The 11,193-nt window shown below is 44.7% G+C and overlaps 2 protein-coding genes across 2 annotated transcripts; one reads left to right on the top strand and one right to left on the bottom strand.

Moving 5' to 3' along the window:
- Positions 1-358: 358 nt before the first annotated feature.
- LOC124069453 (serine/threonine-protein kinase pim-2-like) lies at positions 359-2,859 on the bottom strand. The gene is made up of 7 exons (XM_046408631.1): positions 2,421-2,859; positions 2,207-2,301; positions 1,827-1,874; positions 1,438-1,659; positions 856-1,033; positions 553-726; positions 359-450 (listed from the first exon to the last, which is right to left on the bottom strand). Exons 1-7 carry the CDS (start codon positions 2,857-2,859, stop codon positions 359-361), a joined length of 1,248 nt encoding a protein of 415 aa, XP_046264587.1.
- A 5,176-nt stretch (positions 2,860-8,035) lies between these two features.
- On the top strand, positions 8,036-11,160 carry LOC124069452 (5'-3' exoribonuclease 1-like). The gene is made up of 7 exons (XM_046408630.1): positions 8,036-8,196; positions 8,325-8,497; positions 8,635-8,748; positions 8,843-8,948; positions 9,226-9,407; positions 9,554-9,812; positions 10,958-11,160. Exons 1-7 carry the CDS (start codon positions 8,085-8,087, stop codon positions 11,158-11,160), a joined length of 1,149 nt encoding a protein of 382 aa, XP_046264586.1. The 5' UTR covers positions 8,036-8,084.
- The last annotated feature ends 33 nt before the right edge of the window (positions 11,161-11,193 follow it).

Here is an 11,193-nt window from a genome sequence, read left to right as displayed (position 1 = left end):
ATGGAAATTGGGAAGAAACCTCGGAAGAGGCAATTCAAAGAGAGATCCCCTCTACACGGACGGCTGGGCCTTACACAGGACCTTGAGGTGGGGAAAAAGTCCAGTATCAGTACCATAAGATAGGCCTTGAAGTGAATCATTTCCTTTGTGTTGTCCTTTTTTTCTGTCCAGGTTTCTTCATGTGGGTGGGAGGATCCAGCAGGGCACACTGCTGTCAGCTAGTGAGGTGGGCTCCAAGGTTTGTCCTGCGGCTGGAAGAGACAGAGAGGTAACAGAATTCAGAGCAAACAATGGACATTACAGCACTACATCATGACTACATCATGTGCCGTGCACTAAGACTGTGTGGTTGCTGTGGTTAGTTGAGCGCCGGGTGCATCTGTAGCTCCTCCAGGGTGGCTCGCTCCTCGGGGTCTCTGGTCAGACACATATGCAGCAACGTCTTGACCTCTGGAAAATGAGAGAAATCAGGGGACAAAAGGTTTTAGTGGGAAGTGATCCAGTGAGGAAAAAACAACAAAAAGCAAATCTGGTGTTGTCCGTGTTTCTTACCCTTGGATAGTGTTCTGTTGAACTGAATGTGGTTGCTCATGAAGCTCATGGTGGTAAAGGTCTCATGTCCTCTCAGCAATGAATAAAATAGCACTCCAAGCTGCCAGACAGTGGTGGGACAGGCCCTGTATTTCTCACAGTCAAACCACTCGGGAGGGAAGTATGCACGGGTACCTAGTACACACATCAGCAGAGCAATGGAGGGAAAAGACAGGAAGGGATGATGAGAATCTTTGTTTAAACATGAAAATCATTATTTCAGAGATTGGCAAATGACTGAAGAGCACAAGCCAGATATCATACCACAAAAAGTAGTGAAAGGCGTCTCAGTGGAGAAGCTGCCACAGCCGAAGTCGATGATACGCACTTTGGGTTCTCCACCGTTCAACTGCACCAGGACGTTTTGTAACTTGATGTCCCGGTGAAAGACACCCTTTGAGTGCATGTCGATGGCTGCGTCCAGCAGCTGTCTCAGGATCATCTGAGAGAGACAGAATTGGAAGAGAAGGTCAGGAAAAATGTATCTCTTGAACAACACAACAATGAAAAATATGGCAGCAATGTAAGTTCTGTAGGAGTTTTCTTTATGAACTGAAGGGCCCAGTTAAACAAACATCTAATGAATAAACAATTAAATTAAATGTTTAGTTGGAAATCATTTCATTGGAATGACATCACTGAAATCAGTGGATTGCTGCTCTTGTAGGGTTTAAACCAAATCAAACGAGCTGATGGTAGGCGTGCAGAAAAAATGTTTCATTGGACACACACGCGTTTGGTAGCACATACACACACACACACACACACACACACACACACACACACACACACACACACACAGACACACACACACATGCAGAAATATTCTCCACTCAGCTTCCATACCTTTGCCTCATGTTCATCCAGGTATCCTCCACGAGATTTTAGGTAGCTGAAGAGGTCCATGCTGTTTTTGGGTCTTTCCATGACCAGTATTAACTCCTGGTCCAGATGGTACCAGTCCAGAAGGGACACAGCAGTGGATTGTCCAATGGATCCTGGTAGACCTGTGGTTTTCAGAATGAATGCCACCTCGAGAATGATGTTAAAGACCTTCCCGTTGCATTTCTAAAGAAAAAAACAAATAAATTCCAACACCGAATGTCTGCTTCAGACACAGAGATAAAACATGTGCAGTTCATTCACAGCATAGTTGTGAAAGAAACATTAAACATTCACATTTAGTTTTCATTTTCAGTTGCAGTTGGTGTTCATCATCAGATTAAATTACTTACAACTTTTTTCACTCTTACACCCCTGCTGGGAATGTGCTTGATGGCAACCTGCAAGACAGAAATTCAAATTTGGTGTGAGTGTAAACTTGCCATGATGTTACCCATTGCTTTGCAGAGCACCATCTTGGTTAGCCACAGAAAACTGCTAGATTAGTCTTAAATAATGACGCACGCTAGTAGTACAGTAATTCATCAAGTAAGCAGCATGGTCCTTTTCTCTTAAGATTACATACAGATGGACTTTTGTCATCAAGTGGAGTGTGCCCATTTTTTAGACTGGGAAACTCAGCTCAGCACGTACAGTACACTGTCTATAGCTGATACATCCTGAGGATCAGTGAATGTTGCAGTGTGTGTGAGCGTGTGTTTGTAAGACTTACTGGTTGATGGTCTGATTTACGGAAGCCAGCGCGCACTGAGCCGAAGCCTCCCTTGCCGATCGGATCCAACTCGCAGTACTTGTTCACGAAATCAGCTGAAAACACACAGACAGACATTTTCTTCTGAATTCTTTACTTATTTTTTGATATTTCTTACATGAATACATTTACACCTATTCTTGTTCTGTCATTTTGTTCCCCACTGTCTGCTTACCTCTGCTTGTGTTTAGTGAGGAGGACAACTCAAAGATTCTCTCCTCCTCGGATGAGGCACTGCTGGTGTTGTAGCTGATGTCTCCTCCACTCTTATTTACAATTGCTGCCAGTGGAAAGGAGGCTTCAGTATTGCTGGACACAGTGATCCAGGACACTCCGCTGTCACTACAACTGGTTTTCTTCTTAGGTGCCTCATCATCGTCGTTGGCCTTTGTCTCTTTGCCTCTGTGTGTCTCTGCTTTGGGCTCCACCACAGCTATTACACTGGGGTCAGAGTTGGAGCTGTTTCTGATGCTACACCTTCTCTTCTTTTCAGGAGGTCTGGCATCTACACTGATCTTCCTCTTTCCCCTCTGACTGATTCTGTCCTTTACTGACACATCACTGTGTTCAGAAGGGTTGGTGAGGTTACTGCACCTCATCCTTTTCTCGGGCATCCTGCCATCATCACTAGCCCTCCTCTTTCTCACGCTGACATCCTCGTGAACATTGCTACGGTTGTCAACTGTCCTAGGTGATCCCGCAACATCACTCTCCATCCTATTTCTCTTCGTCATCTCAAGATCTGCCTGCATGTTGTTCTCTAAAATGAGAAATAATCTGTTTTGACTGCAGTACGTTTTAAAAATAAAGCAGCGACTTAAATATGAACTGCGATGGTCATGTATTCAGACTGACTCAACATAAGGATCATAGAATAAACTTCATTTGTGATGGATGTGACAGATTACATCAGTATTGGCCAGAAAGGAAATAAGCATATTGTGGATTTAATTAAAACTTCAGCCCCATTCACCTACTTCGTACAAAATGTTGCTCCGTTTAAATGCCAAAAAGCTGCTACTTGGACAGATAGATGAATTTAAAGATCTCATGTCTGAAAAGGTTTGTACTTTGAACAAAACCTAAAGAAACTCTCTGTTACAAAAACAGACCTTATATTGAAACTTATCTGAGAAGTAAGCCTACAAAGACTACAAAGGACTACAAAGATGAATTGGGCCCACAATTATAACTTTAAACTTGCATCAGTTAGTCACAGCACATTAAAGATTAGTGTCCAGGATTTGAGCAAACACACAACAACAAGACTATGAGCTGTAACTGGAAACACTTTGCACCTACCTGAATCTGTTCTGGAGGTCAGAGTCATCAAATGTTGGGTGAACTCAGGAGAAATCGTCGAATGAATGGAAGTTTCAGACGAGTTGTACTGTAAACACGTGCAGATAACCTGGAGAGTGTGTACTGATACCGAGTGAATGTCAGATCTGTTGGAGAGCACACTGTTCTGTTCAGAATGTGATGACACATCAAAGTCAGATGAAAGGTAAAGAACCAAGAGTGTGCAAACTAGCATTCTGAAGTTCCATCACACAAGATTCTTTTTTTTTTTTAATGATTTGACTTATATTTTTCAGGTAATTAGGTAATTAATCAGGTGATTAATTCAGTCCCACACAGACTGTGCCAAGTCCACAGTCAGAGTCTGACACTCAGAAACATCTTCAACACAGCAAAATAATAAAATGAACAAAATGCAGGGACACACAGGGTCTCCACCACACATTTCCATTGAGTATTAATAGAGGACTGTGATCTGCTGATACAGGTTATATCTTAATTGCTCTTTTAATTAACAATCGTCATAATAAAATCATTGCTGTTCAGTTATGTTTTGTTTCCATTCAGTTTTATTAACTTTAAAGCTAATTTCAGCCACAACATCATTTCATTTTATTGGAATCGCTGAATCCGATGCATAGCAAGTATTAGCAAATCCAAGTCAGTTGTTCAATTGCATTTCCAGCAACTTTGTAACATCTCAGTTTTATACACACACACACACACACACATATACAATATATATATATATATATATACAGTATACTACGGACTATATATATATATATATACTATATATATATATATATGTATACGGACACATTGTAGTGACATATATATATATGTATATATATAATAAGAATTGGGAAATTGTCATCCGCACCTTCATTATAGTACATGTAACTTGGTTTCTTCCTGCATTGCTCAGTGCATCTCGGCCAAAGTACAAGTGGTGCAGAATACTGCAGTAAGACTCACAGAATGCAACAGAAGAGTCCACATTACATCTGTTTTTGTATTTCTACACTGGTTACCTGTACATTTGAAAATGAATTTGAAAATTTTAGTGATTACTACTTAGGCGTGTTTGGAGTTGGTCCCTGATTTACAGGCCTTTTGTGAACCTGAAGGGAGTCTGAGATCCTCTGGGTCTTTTTAGTAACTCTGCAACATTTCGCTGGAGCAGACCAGCCAGGATATCTCTGTTTCTGCTTTTGAATCTGATCATTTTAATTCTATTAATCCATTGTCTGTTTGTTTTTAGAATTATGTTCTTCTGTATTGTTTGTTGCATCTATTGTTCAGTGCATGCTATTTGTTTTTATTGTGTTTTTGTTTTCCAGGCATGTGACCACTGTATCACTGGCCCTGCGTCCTCAGGTGTACGTCACCTCGCGGTTACTGCCTCCCTCCCTGTGCTCTCATTAACCTTTCCCACGGAGCCCGAGCAGATCCCACCTCCCACAAACTGACTGCCATGGTCAAACCTCAGCCCGCCACAGCCACAAATGTCAACTCGCAGCGCCAGCTGGGAGGTCTGAACCACTCTCCACGCTCTCCCTTTGTACCCACACAGGTAAGAGTGGAGAAGAGTTCACTTTATTTATTTTTCCTGTTTCTCTCAAATGTTTGACCATGTCCTTTTCTCCTGTCCTGCCACACAAACCTCTCTCTCTCTGTCTCTCTCTCTCTCTCTCTCTCTCTGTCTCTCTCTCTCTCTCTCTCTCTCTCTCTCTCCTCCTCCTCCTTCTGCAGCACAACAACAAACACGGTGTAGTAAAGGCAGGCTCCCAGGGCAACAGGAAGTCCCCCTCTAAGGGTCTCACCCAGAAACAACCGGCCAAGGTAAGTGCAGGGTCACCCGTGTTTTGCCCCTCCTCATTTCAATATGCCCTTCTAACCATGTGACCATCCAAATATCTGTAACTCAGTCTGTCTCTCTCTCTCTCTCTGCTTCATTCAGAGTAAAGAGGAGTACAGTAATGTGTGGCAATCTCTGCAGAGCTGTGGCCCTCCACACAAACCTCCTGCTCACTGGCACAATAATGTAAGTCTGTATGGGTGTTTAATGCAGCAAGGCCCCCATGTCCTCGTGGCAGCCCAGATGTGTCAGGGCCAGTAGTGCAAAATTTACGCAATTTAACAACATAACTGACAAAGTGTCAGTGGAAAGATCTTTCTCTTGTAAAGATTTGAAGGTGTTTGGAAGCAAAATAAAATGAAACCTTGTGTTTTTTCCAACTCTAGGATAAACAGGGTGGGAACCAGCGCCCCAACAAAATAAGAATAAGAATAAGATGAAACTTTATTGATCCCGCAGTGGGGAAATTCACCTGTTGTGGCAGCTCACAAGGACAGAAGAGGAGTGCAGAAAGCACACTTTGGCCCTTCTTGTACAGGGCATCGGTGTTATGTGACCAGTCCAGTTTATGGTTTAGGTGGACACCCAGGTACTTCAAACTGTCCACAATCTCAATGTCCAAGCCCTGGATGTTCACTGGTGTATGTGGTAATGACCTTCTCCGAAAGTCAATCACCATCTCCTTTGTTTTACTGGTGTTTAAGCACAGGTGGTTGCGCTCACACCAGTCCACAAAGTTCACGATGACTGACCTGTACTCCGTCTCATTCCCCTCAGACACACAGCCAACAATGGCTGAGTCGTCAGAGAACTTCTGGAGGTGACATCTGCTGGTGTTGTAGGTGAAGTCCGAGGTGTAGAGGGTGAAGAGGAAAGGTGAGAGTACTGTTCCCTGGGGGGCCCCCGTGCTGCAGACCACCACCTCAGACACACAGTTACGCGGTCTCACATACTGTGGCCTGTTGGTGAGGTAATCGATGATCCAAGCAGCCAAATGTCCGTCCACACCTGCTCTCTCCAGCTTCTCTCTCAGCAGCACCGGCTGAATTGTGTTGAATGCGCTAGAGAAATCAAAAAACATGATTCTCACAGCGCTCCCAGCACTCTCCAGGTGATTCAGCACCCGGTGCAGCAGGTAGATGACAGCATCATCCACCCCGATGTTTGGCCTGTAGGCAAACTGCAGCGTGTCCATCGCTGTACTCGCCACAGAGCGAAGGTGACTGAGGATGAGCCTCTCCATGGTCTTCATCAGGTGAGAGGTCAAGGCGACAGGCCTGTAGTGGTTTGGCTCCTTGGGGTGTGCAGTCTTAGGAACTGGAACCACACAGGAGGTCTTCCACAGGACGGGGACCCTCTCCAGACTAAGGCTCAGGTTGAAGATGTACGAGACCACCTCACAGAGCTGGTCAGCACAGTCCCTAAGCAGTCTGGGGGTGATCCCGTCTGGTCCTGCAGCTTTCCTGCACTTCAGCCGCCTCAGTTCTCTCCTCACCTGGTCCGATGTTAAGGAGAGGGGTGAGAGAGGGGGGTGGGGAGGGGAAAGGGGTGGACAATAGGGGATGGTTGGGCTGATGGTGGAAGGGGGGGCTGGTGTGAAGTGGTGTGAAGACAGAGGGGTGATGGGAGGTGAAGTAGAGGACAGTGATGGTGTGGTGATGGTGGTAGTGTCTGCTGGCCTTGAGATGTGTGAAGAGGGTAGAGGATGGGTGGCAGAGGGGGTGGGGTTGGAATTAAACCTGTTGAAAAATAGGTTTAATTCACTTGCCCATCGCTGGTTGCCTTCAGCTGTCCCTCTGGCTCCACTCTGTCCATATCCTGAGATGGTCTTCAGGCCCCTCCACACATCTCGTGTGTTGTTATGCTCCAGCCGCTCCTCCAGCTTCTTCTTGTAGAACAAAACGGTGAGCACACGCGTTTTCCCCCAGCATCCACTGTGTTCAAACTGCAGCATGTCAGGTCACTCGTGAGACAGCAGGATGCCAGGTTATTATTATGTTGTGTGTGTAGATGTGTGTGAGTGTGTGGTTAGAATCATGCTGGTTTGTGTTCTTCACAGGCTCCAGCTGGTGGCATCAGACTGTTGAAGAAAAATGAAGACTCCAGCTCCCTTCTCCCCTCACACAACACAGCCGATAAGGTACAAATGCACACACTTCAGAGGTGGAAACCGTTTATTGGTGCCTATAGGATGTTTCACAAACAAAAGAAAAATGAAGAAAAACAAAAAAGCATTATCAGCTTTGCTCTGGTAATGGCTGCAGTCTCCGCTGGCCAACTCCTCATCTGGAATTACTTACTTTGAGGGTAAACAAGAGGTAGAAAAAATTAAAATGTTCCCAACAGTTTGATCAGTTCCAGATTTATTTATTAATGGACTGATTGCCCAGCAGACATTTTCGAGGGTGAATACACCAATCATTAATACACCTGTGAGCGTGTGTGTATGTGTGTGTGTGTAAATGAATGTCTCCCAACTTCCACTCTCCTCCCTCTTCAAAAATGGCTTCCTGTAGAGTCTGTGAAAGGGAAAATATTTAAATCGAGTTGCAACAAAACTACCTGTTATGAAAAAAACACACAAAAACATGTGTGTTTATTTTTTTGCTGGCCAAAATTGTGATGATTTTGTTATGTTAATGTGTGTCATAGAAGGGGACCCTGGTCCTGAAGGAGATGCTAAAGATTGACAGTACTGGAACAGGAAGCCTCTCTTCCCAGGAGGCAGCCAACAGCTCCGCCCCTGGTGGCCAGCAGCAGAACAGGAGACGATCGTCCAAGAAACTAGGTACTTAACTAATCACCGAACCTCAGGCAGGTTTATTGCAGCCACATTTTCAAACCAAGGACGCAGTCTGTCTGTCTACAAATTAAGCCTTTTTTTTTTCTCTTTCGTCCCATTTTCTCTCCCTCCAGCAGCTAATATGAACGCCCCTCATGGCGACACAGCTGTATTAGCTTCTCCCACATCAGTCACCTCTGCCAACCACACCAACGCTGTGCTGACCAGTAAGGTGTCAGAGCTGGCACGTGTCTGTGTGGGGTTAGGAATGGCACCACCCGAGTTCAGCTACATAGGCAACAGACAGGTAACACTGTGAAGTTTTTTTGTTCTCATGTTCTACTGCTTATTACATGCTCTCCACCAATAGCTGACAACGACTGTGCAAGTCATCAGGTCATTCTCTGTTTGCGGTGGCAATAACAATGTCCTCTGTCTCCACAGGGTGTAGTAGTGTGTCAGGTGAAGCTGTCCAGCGGGTTGATGGTTCACGGCCCTCAGTGCCAATCAGAAAATGATGCCAAGGAGAAAGCTGCCTTCTTTGCCCTCCAACGTCTGGTACAGAACATGAACGCGGAAATGTGCATAAAACACAGCTGGTTAATGTTCAGATGTTACACCTAAAGCATGTGTGCCTCTCTCTTATCTGTAGAACTCGTTGGGATCAGGCTCCCCCCTCCCACCTCCTATATACCCAGGAGTGGGTCAGATTCGGCCCCCACCCATAGGAGCCATGCCCCCAGTCTTCAGCCAACAAGGTCAGTCGTCCCTGCTCACAGTCCTCTCTGTGGACTCCCTGGTCGTTGTCTTTGGCACAGCCAAAAGTAAAGAACAGGAGTTTTGAAATTTTCCGTTTACAATTTGTGCAAAGTTTCAGTGAAAGTCTTCTTTCTGTCTCACTCTGTCTGTTGTTTGTATTTAAAGGAACAGTCCACCCAAATAGAGAACTCGGGTGGACGTAGAAAGAACCGCATAAATGTATGAGTTAGAACATTAAAAGTGCTGGTATCTCATAAGAACATCCTCTTTCTACAGGTGGTCTGCTGTTACCTCCCCAGGGCTACGCCCCTGCCCCGCTGTGGGGAATGACGCCACCTCCTCACCACCACCAAAACCAACCTTTCTATGGAGCAGCGGGAACTTTCCCTGGTTCTGCCCACCACCAGCCTGCAGCAGCACTGCCCATCGGCTCACATAACCAGTTTATTCCATTACAGGTAGACTTACATAAAAGAACGGAAGCAGGCGGAATTCATATTTTTTCATATCCCCTGCTTTGTTTTTTGTTTTTTTTCTTTATGTTGACACAGTAATGCAACAGTCATGGTAACTCACCTTTCCCCTTGTCCTCTGACCCTGACAGGTGACTAAGAAGCGAGTCTCAGCCAACAAGAAGAAACAGGAAACTCAAGAGTTCTACAGCGCCAGCCAAACCGTGGCCAAGCATCAATCACAGAAAGCCCAGAAGCAGCCCTCTGGCCAATCACAGGCTCAAAGCGGTGACGTCATCCCGCCACACCAACATACTGCCAACAGCATCCAACCAACCTCCTCTCCCAGTCCAGGTCTAGCGGACAGTGTTTCTACGACGACGGCAGCCCCACACACGCCCGTTAGAATCAGTGAGGTCAGTGTGTTTTTTTGCAAAAGTTACAACTTTTGGGCATCAGACATTGTCCCTGCTATTTGCATGAAGTATGAATTAATAAACAAGTCTAGAAAAAATAATGGCAAACAGATACTGAAGTGTAAAACTAGTAACATTAATTCAGCAAGAAAAAAGAAACCGAAACACAGAGGATCTCGTGTGTTCTTCAGGCACGGTGAGGTTGGCTTTCCCTGCACATTCAACACATTCTGTTGAAAACACTGGTTGCTTTATGCTCATATTTTTCTTTCTGGTTTTTGTTTGTTTTTCTTGACAGCTTGAATTGTGTTGGTTTGGTGTCAAAATGTGGCTGTAAACTGTATTCCTCAGACCCTGCTAATGCCTCATTCTGAAGGAGACATACTGTATGTGCTTGAGCCCATTAACAACATGTATTTGCTCTCCCATCTCCAAAGAAAATTGGCTTCTCTCTGGGTCAGCTTTTCTTTTCCTGGACACTTTATGAGACAGTTACCATTAATGTGACTGACTGCAACCACTCAGCTGGAGCCAGACACTAGCCAGGGATCCCTGTGTTGCCATATCATCGAACTCGTGAAGCTGCTCGGATTAGCAGCCAAATGTCTTCAAGCCAAATCTTGACAAATCCAGACGCCTTGCTTTAACTCTTTGAGTGAATATGACCTTAATGACTGAGAATCTCCACAGATATGATGACAAGGTTTGATAACAAATCTCATACATGATTGAACTTTAGCTGCTGCCCATTTAAGATTCCTTACACTGTTTACACTTTGCAAGTTATTTGACCAACATGTACTCTGCATATGTAAATGACTCACCTGTAAATCTTTTATGAACTTAATACATTGATGTTTTATCTGGAATTTTTATTGAAAAGTGTCACAAGAAGCAGCAGATCAAAGGAAAATTCATTTATTTATAGTGCAGCACAATGTCTGATACAGTGTTCATCAGAGTTGTGCCCTGAAAAAGGACTCGGACTTCAGTTCCACTGAATTGTGACTTCACTTGTAGTGTCTTGAGTCTTTGAAAGTGAAATGCAGAAACTCAGTACTTGGATGTCTTGACTTGGGACATGGGTGCAAAGACTTTCTTGTGACTTGCAAGATTTAGTCCCACCTCTGGTGTTTTCAGTCCAACAACACCACTGGTTCCTGACCCAGCCCAAGCTCTCTGAGAAGACGAGGAACAACTCCCCAAAATCCTCAGCACGTATGGAAATTGGGAAGAAACCTCGGAAGAGGCAATTCAAAGAGAGATCCCCTCTACACGGACGGCTGGGCCTTACACAGGACCTTGAGGTGGGGAAAAAGTCCAGTATCAGTACCATAAGATAGGCCTTGAAGTGAATCATTTCCTTTGTGTTGTCC

This window comes from Scatophagus argus, chromosome 13 (genome assembly GCF_020382885.2).
Source record: "Scatophagus argus isolate fScaArg1 chromosome 13, fScaArg1.pri, whole genome shotgun sequence".
Lineage (NCBI taxonomy): Eukaryota > Metazoa > Chordata > Actinopteri > Scatophagidae > Scatophagus > Scatophagus argus.
The sequence above is the reverse complement of the archived record's forward strand: the minus strand, read 5'-3'. Positions and strand labels throughout refer to the sequence as shown.

Excerpts from the sequence above, each read along its gene's own strand:
- LOC124069453 (XM_046408631.1), bottom strand. The coding sequence starts at position 2,859 with ATGCCCGAGAAAAGGATGAGGTGCAGTAACCTCACCAACCCTTCTGAA. Across the intron at positions 2,302-2,420 it reads CTCACTAAACACAAGCAGAG|CTGATTTCGTGAACAAGTAC; the intron begins GTAAGCAGACAG and ends GTGTGTTTTCAG. Across the intron at positions 727-855 it reads GCCTTTCACTACTTTTTGTG|GTACCCGTGCATACTTCCCT; the intron begins GTATGATATCTG and ends TGTGTGTACTAG.
- LOC124069452 (XM_046408630.1), top strand. The coding sequence starts at position 8,085 with ATGCTAAAGATTGACAGTACTGGAACAGGAAGCCTCTCTTCCCAGGAG. Across the intron at positions 8,749-8,842 it reads TCTTTGCCCTCCAACGTCTG|AACTCGTTGGGATCAGGCTC; the intron begins GTACAGAACATG and ends TCTTATCTGTAG. Across the intron at positions 9,408-9,553 it reads ACCAGTTTATTCCATTACAG|GTGACTAAGAAGCGAGTCTC; the intron begins GTAGACTTACAT and ends TGACCCTGACAG.